Genomic DNA, 18169 nt, shown 5'->3' with positions numbered 1-18169 from the left:
ATTTTCAATTCAATATTTTATTTTTTGTTTACATTTTCATTCTATAACTAAAAAAAAAAAATAGTAAATAGATTCTTAAACGGGTTATGTTGGCTTATAAATTATACCCATTTATTACACAGATCATATGGGTCGTGTTGAGCGTTGAAAATGACACAAATACAACGCATTCATGTAGCAGAAATGAGGATGCTACACTGGATGATAGGAATCCCTAGAAAAGATAATATAAATAATGAATGTGTGAGGGAACACCTATGGTCATGTTTAAAAGGTAAGCTACTAAGCATCAAAGAGGCTGACCAAAGCTTAAGTGGAATGAAGTAATTAAAAACGACTTAAAAAACTTAAATTTAAGAGAAGACATGGTGAATAATAAGAAACAATTGAAAAAGAGTATTCATGTGACCAACTCCATCCATATGGGATAAAGGCAAGGATGATGATGATGATGATGTCATGTTACCTATTTAATAAATGGGTCGTATTCTTGAAATGTATAATAAAAGGGTTATGTTTGGGTTGACCCATATAACAAAATATGCTCATTTCGACACAACACGAATATAGCCCTGTAAACATGAACTGCTGCCCTAACAGCAGAACAACCATATCCAAAAAAAAAAAAAAAAAGGAGGGAGAAGAAAAAAGAAAATACACTTAAAAAAGTGACACTAGGTGTCCATTTTAGGAAAACAACTTAGAAGTGAGGTAGGAAAATAGAGATTTTCTCTGCAGTTTAGGTCTTTTTTTCTTTAATTGGTGTAATGCTGAGGTACCGTGAAGACGACGACTCTGTGGATGAACTGAATTGCTGGATTTTGTAATGCTAGGTGGGTTGGGCTTGGTGGGAAGAGAAATTCCCGGATGTCATTCAGGCGGTTTTAGCAAGGGTCACCTCTGATCATGTTCCTTTGGTTTTGGATTGTGGGGGTTTGTGTTCTCGAAGATCTCCGTTTCGATTTGAGAATATGTGGTTGAGAGCGGAGGAATTCCAAGGGAAAGTTCGATCTTGGTGGGAGGGAGCAATTGTTACAGGTTTTCCCAGTTTCACGTTAACAAAGAAGTTAAGAGCTCTCAAATTCGATCTTAAGAAGTGGAATAAGGATGTTTTTGGGAATCTCGAATGAAGGAAGAATAGAGTTCTTGTTGAATTTTCCGAGATTGATTGTCTTGAGGAGGCTGGTGGGGATGTGGAGTCTCTACGTTCTAGGAGAGTCTCCTGTCAGGCAGTTCTTGCTGAGATTTCTAGTATGGAGGAGATCTCCTGGCGACAAAAATCCCGGGCTCTTTAGCTAAAAGAGGGAGATTGTAACACAAATTTTTTTCATAGACTAGCTAATGCTCACAGAAGGAGTAATCACATAGGACGAATTCTGGTAGAAGGTGTGGAGTTATGGAGGGAGGAAGAGGTGCGTAATGGGATCGTTTCTTTCTATCAAAAGCTTTACGCCGAGTTGTTAGCTTGGAGACCCATACTTGACGGACTCTATTTTGAGGCTATTTCTGAGATGGATAGAGATGGGCTTGAGATTCCTTTTACTAAAGATGAAGTTCTAAAGGCTTTATCAAGTTATAATGGGGACAAAGCTTTGGGGCCTGATGCGTTTACTATGCGTTTTCTAATGGAAAGTTGGGCGGTAGTGAGAAACGAGGTGATGGGTACATTTCAGAAGTTTCATTCTACTAGCATCTTTGAGAAGTCGCTAAATGCCTCATTCATTGCCCTTATCCCTAAGAAGGGAGGCGCTCCTGACATTAAGGATTTTAAACCAATTAGTTTAGTGGGTTGTATTTACAAACTCATGGCTAAGGTGCTTGCTGTAAGGACGAGGGAAGTAATGTGGATGGGATTATTTCGGATTCCTAGAATGTTTTTGTTGGAGGACGGCAAATTCTAAATTCAGTTCTTATTGCAGGAGAATGTGTGGATTCCAGATTGCGAAGTGGTGTCCCTGGAGTTTTTTGCAAATTTGATATTGAGAAAGCGTTTGATCATGTGAATTGGAATTTCCTACTATATTTATTACAAAGAATGGGGTTTGGAAGTAGATGGAGGAAATGAATTAGGACATGTCTCTCGTTTGTCAAGTTTTTAGTTCTTGTGAATGGATCTCCTGTTGGTTTTTTTTAGGTGTACTCGGGGCTTAAGACAAGGAGATCCTTTGTCGCCTTTCCTTTTTCTAATTGTTATGGAGGACTTAAGTAGACTTATGCGAAGAGCAGAGGATCTTGGCCTTATTAAGGGATTTAGGGTGGGCAGAGATTTAGTCCATCAAGTGGAAATCTCTCATCTACTTTTGCAGACGATACCTTGGTTTTCTGTGATGCTGATGTGTCTCAACTTAGATATTTGAGGTGCATCCTGGCTTGTTTTCAGGCGGTTTCGGGGCTGAACGTCAACGTAGCTAAGAGCATGCTTGTCCTGGTAGCGAATGTTCAGGATATCTCTTCTTTAGCTGCAGTCCTTGGGTGTAGGGTGAGTTATTTTCCTATTCCTTATTTGGGTTTGCCCCTAGGGGTTTCTTCCAGGAGAGTGGGGAGTTGGGATCCTATGATTGACAGGTATGCGAAGAGATTGGTAGGATGGAAGAAGCAATACTTGTCTAAGGGGGGTAAAGTCACTCTTATAAAGAGCACTTTATCGAGCCTTCCCACATATTTTTTATCTATGTTCCAAATTCCATGCTCCTTTGTTGATAGGATTGAAAAAATTCGAAGGGATTTCCTTTGGGACGGAAGGGGAGAAGAGTTTAAGTATTACCTTATTAGATGGGAGCAAGTTTGCAAGCCCATGAAGTTGGGTGGTCTTGTTATCAGAAGATTGGTTCCTTTTGATCAAGCTCTCCTGGGTAAATGGTTGTGGCGATACGGGAGGGAAAGACATCATCCTTGGCGAAGGCTAGTCTCACGTTGGTTTAGGAAAGAGATTGGTTGCTGGTCTACTCGTCTGGTTTCTCTTGTGGGAGGAGTCGGGGCGTGGAAATCCATTCGGAAGGGATGGGATGTCTTCTTTTCTCACATCAGATTCAAAGTTTGTGACGGCAGATGTGTTCGTTTCTGGGATGATCTTTGGTGTGGTGATCAGCCTTTATCTCATACATTTCCCATATTATACAGTATTGCAGTTGACAGACACGCCTACGTAGCTGACTGTTATCGACTTGATAGTAGTGGGATTACGTGGGACGTGCACTTTCGGCGTTCCTTTCAGGATTGGGAGTTGGACGAGGTATATGTTGTTCTGGATCAGCTGTATCGGCAGGAGGGAGTTGGTAGAGGTTGTGACGCTCTGACATAGATCCCTTCTTCCCATGGTCGTTTCGAAGTGCGATCTTTGTTCTTATGCTATCTAATTTTGATAGCCTTGACTTTCCGTGGAAGACCATTTGGCGTTTTATGGCTCCAACTAGGGTAGCATTCTTTGTCTGGACTGCTGTATGGGGTAAGATACTGACGATTGATAATTTGAGGAAGAGGGGGAATTGTTTTGTTAATTGGTGTTACCTATGCAAGTAAGATGGTGAGTCAGTTGATCATATCCTCATGCATTGTCCCGTGGCGCACGACGGCTGGAATCTTATTCTTGGGTTGTTTGGCATGCGTTGGGTAATGCAACGTTCTTCTAAGGATTTGATTCATGCTTGGAGAGGATGTCGTGTGAGAAGAGGTGTACGCGATTACTAGAGAATTGTCCCACATTGCGTTTGGCGGTGTATCTGGAAGGAGAGAAATAGAAGAATGTTCGAAGGAAAGGAGTCGTCTACAGCGACGCTAAGACTTTATATTATAATTATGATTCGTTCTCTTTTCAATTGTGTGAAGAGGAGTTCTTGCTCCTCTTCCGATGATTTAATTATTTTTTTGGATTCTTTGGGGCCTTAGCCCCCGATTCCACTTTTGTATAAGGGACGCGTTCCCCTTTTGAACACCTTTTTATTTACTTCTTACTTACCAAAAAAAAAAAAAAAAATTTGGTGTCTTTTACGCACACAAAAAGTGCTATATTAGTAAAAAAATGTGGATAAACTCTTATAGTTAGGGCCTATGATGTCTGGCTAACTTGCTAATTAGTGCAATCAGCTATGAAAGAGGGAATAAAATCTGTAACAAGGGAAAGGAGAGAGCTAGATCAAACTAAAGTATAGCGTAAATACCCACAACTCAATCCTAAAAGAAAGGGAGAGGTAGAAAGCTGTTGTAGCAAGCTGAATATATTGATTATACCAAAAGCTGCTGAATATAACTTGGAACAACTCTTTTATAGGCCACATGGGATGCCCATCAAAGATTCAATCCTAACCCTTCATATAAATATAATAGGCACATGACTTACAAAATAGAAGAAGAATGACAAAAATATTCTAACTAGAGCTTAAGGTAAATATTAAACATGAAATTGTTTGCCACAAAAATTATGTTCATTCCAAGTGGAAGGTGGAAGGTGCGGGCGTGCCAAACTATGTTCCAAATCTGGCTGTGAGAGGCTTGAAGATCAGGCGATTGTGGAGAGCTTGGAATGACCGCTTCCGCAAGGTTCTTTTTGTCTTTGTGGAAAAGGGCTTCGGAAATGGAAAGATGGAATGGAAAAGGATGTAAATACTTGATGAAAGTGGTGATGGAAGAATGAAATGAACTGAATTGAAAGTCTGAAATTTATTAAACTAGGAACTAAAGTACAAGTGCCAGAAATTAAAGGAATTGAAATACATGTGTGAGAAATTAAAGTGCTTGAAAAGTAAAGAGTACAATAGGAAAAGATAAAGTGCATGAATTGAAATGATAAGTGAAAATAGGATTTGTTTGATGTGTGTGGAGATGTCTTTCATTCTGTTAAAGTCTTATTTTTATCGCCAATGGCAGTTCCATCAGCAGTCGAGATGCTTCCAAGTGGAACGTCTGATTTGTGCCATGTGGAACGTCTGATTTGTGCCACGTGTCCCATGTCTCCCTTAGTCTTTTCATAATGTTGACACATGTAAAGACATTATCTCCCATGAATTATAGCATTGGAGGAGTGGGTTTGGTGGTCCAATGCCAATTGAAGGCTTCTAGCCACGTTCTGGAACTGCCAAGTGGAATGGACCACTACCTTCCAACTTCAAGTAACCGCCTCCAAGTGCAGGTAATTGCTTCCTTCTTTGCTTGCCATGTATCCCATTCAATAACAACTTTCCAACTGTAGAAAACTGCTATTATCTGCCTGCCACGTGTCCACCCCACTTGGAAAGTCACACCTCCTTCCAACCGGAGGTAACTACTTCCCTCTTTGGCTGACACGTGTCCCTATGCAGCTACTTGTACCAATGGCTTCCTTTGATGAAGCCACGTGTCGCTTCAAGATTGCATCCTTATCTGCATATCACCCTTTCACTGGAAACGACCACCCTTCCATTGGAATTGGCCATGACAACCTTTCCAACTGGAAATGGCCGTTATGGTGTATACAGAAATGAAGACAAATTTATGACTTAAATAAATGACTTAAAACCCATAAACAGTCACACAATCTGATCAAATCATCAACTGCCTCTATTAATGCAATCTCAGTTTAGTCTTCTTACGGTGTTCAACTTTTTGAAGAAAGTCCTCTTCTACTTGCGCTGCACACTAATGGTTTTTTATATTTAAGACTATTGTACTCTAAGTGCGAATGACCGCTGACTGAAGCTCAATCGTGAAATGAATAGTGCAAATTTGACTACCCTGATATTCACCTTGACAGTGCCTTTAGACCAGGGATCTAAATTTGATACCAGGATGTCTAATTGTAAATGAATTCCATGCTAGCATCTAGACAAGTTAACTACAGAAATGTGTGAAATTTTAATTGAGAGTTTTTAGAATTATGAATGTTCTTAGATTCTGAATTATAACTTAAGATTATAATATCAAAGTTGAAGGTCAATTGATGAGAGATTGCTGGAGGTGATAGGGATAGGAGATATGTTGAAAGCGCCGGTTCTCTGCCCCTGCGGGGATGGAGCGACAGAAATTTTGACAATTCAAGAGAAGGTCGTGGCTAGACAAGACGTTTATCATTACAATAGGTGTCAAGTGGAAGTGCGGAGATGTATGCAGCTGAGGCATGCTAACAGACCGGTACACTTGAACCTTGTTCCTACATGACCTGATCAATTCGATCAGGCACTCGCCATCTATTTTCATTGTTCAACTCTTTAAAATTAAGGGTTGCACTTCTTGGGGAAGAAAATTGAATTTTTGGACCGCAGCTTATTGAAGCACACATCCTAAGGAAATGACAATCCACTCTTGTGCTTCACCATTCTTATTGCATAGTATTTCATGCTTCATATCTACAAAATAAACCCTTAGAATGGTCATATATACACAAGATTTATCAAAAAAAAGAACGGTCATATATATACAATGACGATTATATATCTATGTCCTACTGAACAATGCTTAGCTTTCACTTTCAATTTTGCAACAATGTTATTCTTTTTACTCTTAATTAGGTTACCCTCAACCATGGTGCAATGAGCACACTGATGCTTTTTGACTGAACCTGCTTGTTCAGCATATGTAAATGCTGCAATGTTGAATTCCATATGCCCTGAATAATAATGCCCAGCCTGGAAAGGACTTTGTATCATCTCAAACTGAGATTCCTCATTGAGTTTATTGATGGGTGAATGCACAAATCAACTAGTAACACACTGCATATGCAGTGGTAGGCATGGCAAGGACAATTTATTGATCCCCCAAATCTTTTGAGTCTACAGTCTCAACATGATATATGCTTGAATTTGCCAAAAATATAAGATACATATTTAAGCTTATGATGATTGAATACGTAGAATGATGAATAAGAATAAAATCTTGCTCTCTTATGTGTGCTTTCTTTTGATAAACAGTGCGTATGTAGATGCAAAAACACCCTTGAATTTAGCGACTAATATTGTTTGGGTTGCCATACAAAAAAAATATATATAAAGGGAAATACTTCCATTTTATCTATTCTGAGATGGGAAGTAGGTGTTCCGAGGATGCAAATGTTGTTAGACCTGTTTTACGTGTCTTGTACCTTAATAGACCTTGTGCTTGATAAATTGGAGTCCTATAGAGTAGACTTGCCTAAATTAGCTTGAAAGTTGCACTAGTAATTGGGGCCATTTCTTGATGTAATGATAAAAGTTGGGGGTGCAAGTGTAAAAATGAAAGTTTGAGTCCGTAAGCAGCCTTTTTTGTACAAAAATAATGCCAAATACTAGTTCTTTCTCCGGTCTTCCTCTCCCAGCTCCCCACATAATTGCGTAATTGGGATGAACACTTGGCAATAGCCTTCTTTAATCGTCACTCTTTACGGTTGTGACTCTTTACGGTTATGACTTTTTACAAACTCTCTATTTGTACTTTCTTGTTTTATTTATTTGTGATAATTTTCTGGTTAAGTTATTGATTTTTGGAGTCTCCTCTTCAATATTAACGATTAACCTTTTGATAAAATCACTTTCCTTTTTGAACCTGCTCTTACTAGTAACTAACTGGCCTTATTTTGGACATGCATTGCAGGATCATATTAACAACTGGAGGAAAACTGCTCTGATTTTGACATCTATTCTGTTTCTGGCATCTGGAATATGGTTTATTGGTAAAGTTATTGTCTGTTAATTCCCAATGTCGTAACAAGAATTTACTCAGAGTAGGCACTTGGTAATTGGCTAGCATCTTCCTAAAGGCAGATGGTATATTGGTAAAAATGCAGCCTATTTGTATTCATAAAGACCCTACAATTGACCATGCATTGACACTAAATGATATGGTTAAACTTATTCTTTTTCTTCTTTTCTTATCAAAAGAAAAAGAAGGGAAAAAAAGGACCTAGCTCTTTTACTTAACCGACCACGTGGAGTTTTATATGGGTGTTGAGCCTGAGCGCAGCACTGTATGAACCTCCCGGTCAATAAAGAGTGAAAACTAGTGACCCTTTCATTCTCTCTCTTTACGATCCCTTTGATGGGTAAGCATTGGAATAATGGTTATAACCCATTAGGCAAAGATTTAACCTCCCCAATCACTTCCAATAAAATTTTGTAATCCACTTCTACTTTGGCAGGTATCTTCCTTCACAGTGTGGACAGATTCAATGAAGATAGTGAGAATGAAGTAGCCATAAGCGACAGGTCAAACACAACACCGTTGCTTGAAGAGAAGACAGCAGAAACAACCGAACCTTCTGGTGAACCATAAAGTGCTAGTCAGAATAACAAGCAATCGATTCTGGCTGTGCGCCTTACATGAATTTCATGTACATGCTCTGCTTGATGCTTTTCTTTTCTGTAGATAACGCTCCAATTGTGGTTAGAATCTGTTCATATTGTTGATAGTTTTAAAAGAACGGTGCAAGATTTTGAAATGATTCTCTTAACAAGGCTTCGGCAGTTTTAGGGCTTACATTTCTAATTTGTTTGCTGTAAGAGGGTGTGTAATCCTCATGTTGAATGCTAGTTTGATTAATAATAGTTCTTTGAAATAATTTTTCAGAATACCCAACTCACTCAGTATTTTTCTAGCTGTAAAGGACTGAAGCATGTATCTGATGGAGTGATTGTTGAACTTTAAGAAGCATTTTCTATGCTAGTTCAGCTGAACTGGGTTACTGAACTAAACTTTTAGATGGTACATTGGGCATATTTGTGTTCAATTCATCTTTACTCTTTAGGTAAACCTCATGAGCTTGTTGAATGTTGCTAGAATTGTATGGTATTTTGATGGATCTTTGCTTATCAAAAAATAAAAAATAAATGGGTGCTGCTGTTGCGTTTGTTTTCGTTCAAAATCTGTATGACTTAAATTTTACAATTTTTGCGCGCTCACTCTCGCATTCGCTCTAGCTCCCTCACTCATTTTGTATGATTTAGATCATAATCTTCAATTTTATTGATCTTTGTAGTTAAAACTTAAATTATTATAAAAAAACAATAAAAAGAAAGAAATATTAAATAATAATAGAGAATATACTTTTTCCAAATTGGAGTAGGTTTGGGTTTTTAATTCTCTTTCCAAATTCATGTCTAACTTAATTAGAATGCATTCAAACCCTTTCCATTAAGAGGTGAGGGTAAAATTATCATCCACATACAAATCCTTGTCACTATTCTGTGTGACACTGTTAATTTTGTTGAAAAAGATAAATTGTATTCAAATTTAAGAGTAATGATAAAGAGTACAAAAGTACAATTACGACTAATTTATGTGTTGAAATTGACATCAATTAGAGGAATTTTAAACTTCATTGAACAAAGTCATCATTCTCACAATTTAAAACGTTGCACTTGACATTAAGTTTTTACTATATATAATGATATTTACTTTTAACTATCATAAATAATATTTGTCTAATATAATTTTTTTATTCTTTTAATATAATCACACCAAAATTTGTTTATCCCACTATATTAAAAAGATAAAAAGTTCTTGAAAAGTAGGTTTCACTCTTTTTACTATTGTACCAAGTGATACAAATATTTGAAAAAGATAAAAATATATATATATATATAGAAGAAAGAAAATTTCTATTTTTGGCGACAACAGGTTTTGTGAGACAACCGTGAGTAGGTTGTTTGCACATGAAAAAAACGGGTGTCCACAGCAAACTGTTACTTGCTCCTACCGACCAGAGGAAGTCAACAATGAACACTAACCTCAAATCTATTGGTTATGAAACGGTGGGCAGCTACACGTGTCAAACACCCACAACCAAGCTAGTGACAATGATCAACTGAACTCAAGCCCACTGAATCTGAGTTCACGGGTTGGTCAGTGGTGTCTCTATGTGGTTGAATGAGGCCATCTCATCGCCCTCAACCTTTTTCACATAACCAACAGCGCCCACAGGCTCAAATAACCTGCCTACTCTCTCAACTGCGTCAGTGTGTGCTTATATATATATGTGTGTGTGTGTGTGTGTGACACACATTCAGAATTGAAATCAATGGCACCAACAGCAGCAATGCTCATACTGGGTTACCACAGCAGATCAGATTCGCAGCCATCTCTTTCTCATACTCATCCTCATCCTCGTACTCCAGCAACTGAACCATTTTTTAAGGTGAAGACCTCAGTGGTGAAGTGGGTTTCGGATCACAAACCCATCTCAACAAAAGAAAGATGTGAAGCAAAACAGTCCATGGTGGATCACCAGTCATTCTCTGATTCTGCAATGGAAAAGAAGTTTCAACAAGACCTGCAACTCAGCTGCTGGTAACCGAAGATTGGCGGCAAAGTAGTATATGTTTAGGGGCTGGAAGGACCTGATATGTGTAAATAAATCTTGCGCAACTCTTAATGTAGGTACCTTTTATGATATTACTATACAATCCTTTGTATATATGTTTTTATGTTTAGAACTAGCTTCAAGTGCTGGCAACAGAAGCAATAAAATATTCCCACACCACACACTGATCCCTGCCTTTGGCCTAGCTATCATATTTTTTACACAAATAAGTGAAACTCCTGTCTCGTTTGTTCTTGGTTGCAAGCAAATACCTCTCTCTCTCTCTCACACACACAAGAATCTCTCTCTCTCACACATTCAAACAAACAAAACAAGAATCTCTCTCACACATTCATACAAACACAAAACAAGAATCTCTCTCTCTCTCTCTCTCTCTCTCTCTCACACACACACACACACACACACACACACACACACACAAAACAAGAAGTTCTCATTTACCATTTTTTTTTGTTCTATAACGCACATCATGCATGTGTAATTGGCAGAAAAGTCACTCCTTAGGAAATGTATCATGGGTAGATCACATCAACAAAGTGAATGTATTACAAGTAAAAAGACATTTATCCAACAAGGTTCATTCCCCAATTGATATTTCACCTATCCCATGGCAATGGTAGAGGCTTCTGTTTTTCCTGTCGGTACAACAATCTTATCATCCTACAAGTCTTCCAGTCATTTGCAAATGTAAGGTGTTCACTGGAGTCTGGTGTATATGAAATAGACATGAGAGAGAGTGTAACTTGTTAGGTTGGGTTAAAAAGCTCACCAAGCCTGTCTCTTCGGTTGGTCAACATTCTGTGCCACAACCATGTGTATATTTTACGACTACTTGAGCATTGATGCACTTTTACTCTCATAAAAGCAAGATTACCAGAATATTTCTAAACGCAACCTCTTTCTTTTTTCATTTTTCAATTTTGTAGTTTAGATTTTATCCCCCAATCCAAAATTTAAGGAAACCTCAAAGAGTTATTATCATGAAAGATATCACTTGATCATGAGCACAGACAATCTCTCTATGGAAGAAAGTAATTTTATTTATTGGTCAAATAGAGTACCGACATTTAATCAGACAAAACAAAACAATATTCGTCGAAAAATCCAGCTCAGTAACAGGAAAAAATTGCTTTTCATGTCAACAAATGAAATTACCAGGCTTGCAACAGAGAAGATCTATGGTGTCTCACTGAGAAGAAAACAAGCAGAAGCCACAGCACCTCCAGCTTCACAAGTGACATTCACGCAAGAGATAGCTTTCCAGCAGGAATAGATCTCTTGACAAGTTTAGCCCAGGACTCATTGGTCTCAGTGATGACCTTAAGAGCATAATCCTGTTTATTACAAACATGTAAACAAAATATATATATATATATATAAAAGAAAAGAATAGAATTATATAAATAAAAGAAAAGAAAATAATGATAATAGGAATTGAATAGTACAATGGGTTTCTTGCTCCATTACTGATAATGGATTTCCTTGTTGAGAATATTAAATTACAAATTCTCTCTCATTTTGGTTGTCCTATAACTCTACAAGTGCTTGAAATCCAATATACGGATATTTATATAAATAAGTTCTCTGCATGTATTAATGTACTTGTGCTGCATCACATAAGTAAATTCCATGTGCATTGCATCAAAGGGAAAGTTACTTATGCAACATGAAATTGAAGTCACAAACAATGGAGAGATTGATTTATCAGAGGTGCCTTTATTGAGGCATCAAACTTCTTTTTTTTCTTCTTTTTCTTTTGCTTTTATTATTTTCCATTTTAGCAAAAAAAACTCGCCCACCGATGGGTTTTTTTTTTTTTCCTTAGCAAAAAGGTCACAAAGTTAAAGGTTGACTAAAACTCTCAACTTTTAATTTTGGAAGGTGAATTTTGGAAGGTGAGGAAGTACCATTATTGCTGAGGCACCAAACTTCTAAGTAAACAGAAAATTAAAATACCTTTTATTCCTAAGAAGCAGAAGTAAACAGAAAATTAAAATTACTTTTATTCCTAAGAAAACTGATCAGAGATCCTTGCGGCTATCAAGCTGCTTCACTATGGTAGAGAATGATGTCATGCAAATGGAGAAATACTGGACATAAGCAATGAAAATCAAAGGAGGTATACAAACTAGGTACCTTGTTTGCTGCTTTGTTGCCAAGACCAAACTTGTTAGCAGGTTTTCCATCAGGGATCTTGTAGTCTCTAAACCAGTCCCTGATTGCGGTAAGAGTCCCCTGCATAAATTGCGCGATTAGACATGTGTTAATGACAAACAATAACTGCAAAGTTACATACTGACAAAATCAATTTTAAGAAGTTTAGCTTATATGACTTTATGTACAAGAAGGAATAAAGACCCATAGGTTTGCTGTGCTACTGTACCTTATCCCTTGATTCGGACCTATTCCAATAAAAGAAAATTTTACTGGCACCTGTTGGACATTCAAAGTTTGCAGCTGACTAAATGCAATTCAAGCAAATTCCGAATCCTGATTCACCCCTAAATTCAACAATGCTCTAATTCAATGGCTTCGAGGTAAGTAACACATCTTTTGTGGAAGCACTCCAATAAAATCATTACCATACCTGACCATGATAATGTGACACCTAGACAAATAATAAACAAGGGTCGTTACCTGGCACCCGTTGGTCGAGGGTGCTGGGAGGGGCAGACTGGATATATGCCAGTTACCTTTGACATTATCAGAGGGTAACTCAGAAAATAACGTAAGGTACTAAGGTTTTCCAATGTAGGAAAAAAAGTGAAAGAAGTATGAAACTAGCATGGCAATTATAAAAATACAAATATGAAGCAAAAGATGAGATCAAAAAAGCATATTAATGAGAGTTTTAATGACAATAGAAGTAACAGAATTAGCATTTTGCAGGCCCACAGGACTGGAATTCTGAAAATAAGGAATGCCTGTCCCCGAAAGCACATGCAGGATAAGCAAGTGTTTCAGTCTGATCCTGAAAGAGCTACATGCCCAGCAAACATAGTAATTCATTTAGTTGGCATTTGGCAATAAAGCTTCCAATAACGAGTTGGAAGGTTAAAAAGAAGCAAAGGCAGATTTTGAGGATTCAAATTTGCTAATATGTTTATGTGATAAACTATATAATTATGAAAGCCTACAGATGCTGCCTAAGATTAATTAACTTACAAAGTTGATACAAATTTGAACGACAATTCTTAAATTTTTTATTAAATAATTTTAAAAAATTATGGAAGTGAAGTAGTGAACCTTCCTGACAAGAACTTATTTTGACTAATTGGGGTGGGATTATTATACAATGATAATTATGATATAAAATTTTAAATCAACATTTTAACATAACAATACGTTTCTAGCATCAGGAAATATAAAGATTACAGCAAGTTCCAGCACATAAATCTAGGAAAAATCACTTAAAAAACATATATCTAAGAATTACAAAATAAATTAACGCTCAGTTGGATACAAACATACCGGGAAATGCTTCTCAACATCGTCAATATCATTAACAAGTGAAGCTCTTGGATCATCCAAAGAAATTGCAACTATTTTCCAGTCTAGCTCCCCCTCATCGATCATGGCTAAAGCAGCTAAGGGCTTGACCTTCAGAATCTGGCCTATCTTTCCACGACTTTCACCAATCTCAACAACATCAACTACGAATGGAAGAGATCATCAAACGAAATTCAATCAGTATGCAATTGTTTCTCCTTCTTATGATAGAAAAGATTGCTTCGTACATGGGAAAAGTAAAATGTTTTTGATTAAAAAAAACCTGGATCATTGTCTCCAAATGCCCCATCAACTTCAGAGTTTGCAAATGATGGGTCTTCCCATGTTTGTGGAAGCAATCCATAATTCCAATTTATGTTGTACCTGAGAAAGAATAAGACGATTTGGGAACATAAATAAGAAACTAAAATTTCAAGGGGGGAAAACGAAGGAAAGGTATGCATGTTAGAAATATGACATGATGTGAGTAAAACCAAAGCAGTAATGGTATTTATCCATCATTTGTGAGTGCAGCTAACTCCCCATGCCAAAACAAAAATCTTTATTTGATAGGGCTTACTTATTCCTATTACCAATAAATTGCATGGCCTTAGAGATTTTGGCAAAAATGTCACTGTTACCCAAGGATTGTTGAACTAACAGTTTCTAAGATATGGTAGAATAGAAAACACTGAGAAAAAGGTACATAAGTTGGCTTTGGACTTGCATATTGAATTTTGCACAATACATTATTTAAAGATTAAAATAAAAATCATATAAGTTTTATGAGATCTTGTGAATGACGTGATGGCCCAGAAAGCCAATCAATTGTTTCACAGTGAGTGTTATCCAGGGAATAGCATGAGTGCCCTTTGTTCGGCATACACAGCCAAGTTTTTTGGCCGGTCTTCAAAATTCAAGGCTACCTAACTGCTATAAATAACACTAAATATAAGGAAAAGAATTATGATATAATTTAGTTATATCCTGTGTAGGATATTTCTATCTCTATCTTCTTCAGCTAGTGGCACAAAAGAAAATTAAGGGCTTATATGTTTAGGGCTGTGTATAAAAAACATAAAGTAAACATGCAGTCCACATGCCATGGCGCTTGCCATTTAATGGCAATGCCAGGAGTTAAATCCATAAAATAAATTTTGCTAGAAAGTAGCAGATGGGCATACAAATAGGGTAATCAATATGGTTAAATTGAAGCCTGAAAAGTTCCCACATGAAAACCCTCAATGGCCAAATTCCAACACACGTCTCGTCTTCTGATGCACTACCAATGGTCCATTTAAACGGTCCATCCAATAGCAAGTTAGATACTTATATATGAAAACAAGTGACAATAGATAATTCAAGCACCTAAATGACAACAATTACAAAATACAAAAAACACAGAAAAAAGTCAAACCGTGCGTCTTACGGATAATATCTAAGTTTTCCCTTTTTGGTATCCTGCTTTATGGGGGTGTATATTTCATCGGTAGCAACCTCCATCTTCGCACTTGATTCTTTTGGTATTTCAACAATACAATTGAAAACACCATCACCCAGGTGCAGTGGTACATCATGCCAAGCAGAAACCTGCACATTAAGCAAACAATGTTAGTGTACTAGTAGGTAGGTGTTTGTGACGAGAAGTAGTCCAAATTCTTGAAGTCCCAAATTATTATGCATTATTTCTACAATTCACTCTTCTAGCATAAATATTAATATTTTGGATATACTTCAGGAAGTCTATTTATTTGCAAAAATTCCTGAATCAAGCAAACTGATTCTGAAATGGAACATGCCCTCCAATCTTCAGCATATAATATTCATAAAAACAATATTGAAAAATTTACATCATTACTAGTAGTGAAATTAACGTCTAAATAAGTCAAAGTGTGCTACTGTGCTCTTCAGTTGAAAACAAAGTAATGCCAATTATGCATCAAATCATCCAATGCCAGTTTGATTGCTGAGAAGATGAAGGGATAAAAAAAATGAAAAAAAAAACTCAAAAAATCTTATAGTAGCATGGGCTTAGAGTGGCAATTGATGATAAGGTTTCAACAGTTATATCATCTTCCTGACTTTTCTTGTCAATTAAACAAAGATAAATACAAATTAATCCTTCAAATATGAAAAAAATTCAACCATCCCCAGGCTGCCCAGCATTGCAAATTCTCTGATGTCTCCCAATTTCTAATGCCAATTCACCTTTTTCAACTGATAACTGAACTACAAATTTGAAACTAGTCTCAATTTCCATAACCACCCATTTAACTATAGCGTTTTTTTTTTTTTTTGGTTAAAAACCCATTTAACTATAGTTGAGGATAAAAAGAAATCATTTCTAGAACATATTCTAATAATCAAACACTCTCAATTTCCATAATTCAATCCATTTAACTATAGTTGAGGATAAAAAAAAATTAAATCATTTCTAGACCGTAATTTAATAATCAAACACCCAATATAAACATACCAAACAAAACCCATGTTGGCACTTAAGAAAACAAAACATAAATATCGAATCCGACGAATTATTGTTTCATAAGATTTTGCTTCCAACACTACTGATATTGGAAATTTCAAAATTCCCATTTTCTCCGCAGACAAACAGAAATAATCAGAGAGAAAAGGAGGGACCTTTTTGCCGGAATCATCGACGAAGAAAACCCGGTAATCAAGGGTTTCGGGTTGGCCTTCTTCTTTGGTCTGAACATCGAAGGGCTTGTAAAGAGCAGTGCAAGTAAAAGACCTTTTCTTGGGTACCAATCTGTTGTTGAAGCACAAACTGAGACTGTGAGATGATCGAAACGGACCTTTCAATAGCAAGGAAGTGGTGGCGGCTCGGCTATTGCTTGCTGCTATAGTGGATATCACTCTAGTGGCCGCCATTGCTGATTTGCTTTGGCTCACTTTAGAAAGAGATGAGAGACAGAAGAAGAAAGCTGTTAACTTTAACCACAACAATGACCAAACAATGAGAGCTGATAGGCTTCTCTCTCTCAAAAGTGGACCTAGTTTGACGTGTAACTGGCCGCTCGTGAGTCTTGCGGTGTCATATTTATATAATACCCAACTTGCAAATGATTTTTCTACCAACCCAAAATCTGAAGATTGTTGCATTTTTGTAAAATATTATATATATATATATATATATATATATATATATATATATATATTTGATCAAATATATTTATACCACACAAATTACAAGATAGTTATTTATTTATTTATGTATTTCAAATTTTCAATCATGTGGTACAAGTTTAGGATCCAAACCTCTCCGGTACAAGATACCTGAGACGCAATTTCAATGGTGCAAAAATGCACTATATTACAGTTAGGAGTGTCGAAGTGTGTCGCAATCGTGTCGATTTAAGAATATTTTATTAAATAGATCAATCCGAATCCGGATACGACCCTTTTAATAATCGTGTCAAGAACTTTCAACACTAATTTGACCGGTTTATCAAGTAGATTATATATATAACCCGTTTAATGACCTATTTAATAAAACAAAGTATTATTATAAAAATTATTAATAATATTCAATCAAACAATAAATATTAAAAAAAATATAAGTTTCAATTCAACCAAATTACTAAATAAACTCTAATTTAATGGTAAGTGTGTTGTGGGGCTAATTTACGTGTTCTAAAGAAAAAATAAAATAAAAATCAAACAAATTACTAAATAAACTCTAATTTACAAAAGTATAAACTGTAATTTATAAGTTTAGATAGTTATTTTGGAACTTAAATAGAAATTTGTTTATGATACGTACAGTTAAACGGATTAAACCCCTCAACCTATACATGACACGATTAACTAAACGGGTTAATTGTGTCGACCCGTTTACGACCTGAACCCGTTTAATGTCAATCAAAACCCACTTAACTTGTATCATGTTTGAATGATATTGACGAATCATGTCAAACTTTGCCACCCCACATCACTCATTTTATCAATTCAACAATGCATCATTTTTAGCGGTGAGTTTAATTAAGTTTTGTTTGGAGGTACCGAAATCAACCCTTTAAATCTGAGATTAGAATAAATTTAATATAAATTCCAAATTAAACTTTCTTTTACTACAAATCCAAGACACCTATTCATGTTTTTAGTGAATTATATTATAATAGTAGTGTAGTAAAATTCTTGTCCTTTGTATTGTAATCTAAATGAAAATTATTTTTCAAAAAGAGTTAGATTTGGTGAAAAAGTGCAATTAAAGATTTTTGCATAATAGCAGAGTCAAAAAATAATAAAAATAAAATCAGAGACTTGTATAATTCTTTCTTCTTATTTCCACATTGGAGAAAGATTGAGAAAGTAAGACAGAGATTGGCCGTTGAAAGTGAAATAATTAAACCAGATGTGAGTTGGAGCCCTGTAGGGTACTAAAGATAACTAATAAAA

At 36.3% G+C, this 18169-nt stretch overlaps 2 protein-coding genes across 3 annotated transcripts in view; one reads left to right on the top strand and one right to left on the bottom strand.

The window, feature by feature from the left end:
* The window catches only part of LOC132300166 (probable sphingolipid transporter spinster homolog 2), a 29146-nt gene extending 20634 nt beyond the window's left edge, over positions 1-8512 (top strand). For both annotated transcript variants that reach the window (XM_059797146.1, XM_059797147.1), the window contains 2 exons: positions 7537-7615; positions 8081-8512. In XM_059797146.1, the coding sequence (XP_059653129.1) occupies positions 7537-7615; positions 8081-8214 (213 nt within the window). In that variant the 3' untranslated portion in view covers positions 8215-8512. The remainder of the gene's footprint in view (positions 1-7536; positions 7616-8080) is intronic.
* A 2771-nt stretch (positions 8513-11283) lies between these two features.
* On the bottom strand, positions 11284-16780 carry LOC132300165 (soluble inorganic pyrophosphatase 6, chloroplastic-like). Its single transcript, XM_059797145.1, has 6 exons — positions 16391-16780; positions 15180-15340; positions 14034-14134; positions 13733-13914; positions 12398-12496; positions 11284-11595 (listed from the first exon to the last, which is right to left on the bottom strand). The coding sequence occupies exons 1-6, from the start codon at positions 16640-16642 to the stop codon at positions 11503-11505; spliced, it is 888 nt and encodes a 295-aa protein (XP_059653128.1). The 5' UTR covers positions 16643-16780; the 3' UTR covers positions 11284-11502.
* Positions 16781-18169: the final 1389 nt, after the last annotated feature.

Source organism: Cornus florida, unplaced genomic scaffold (genome assembly GCF_030987335.1).
Source record: "Cornus florida cultivar Cherokee Brave unplaced genomic scaffold, ASM3098733v1 CherokeeBrave_3.0.0_Hap2_Chr03, whole genome shotgun sequence".
NCBI lineage: Eukaryota > Viridiplantae > Streptophyta > Magnoliopsida > Cornales > Cornaceae > Cornus > Cornus florida.
The sequence above is the reverse complement of the archived record's forward strand: the minus strand, read 5'-3'. Positions and strand labels throughout refer to the sequence as shown.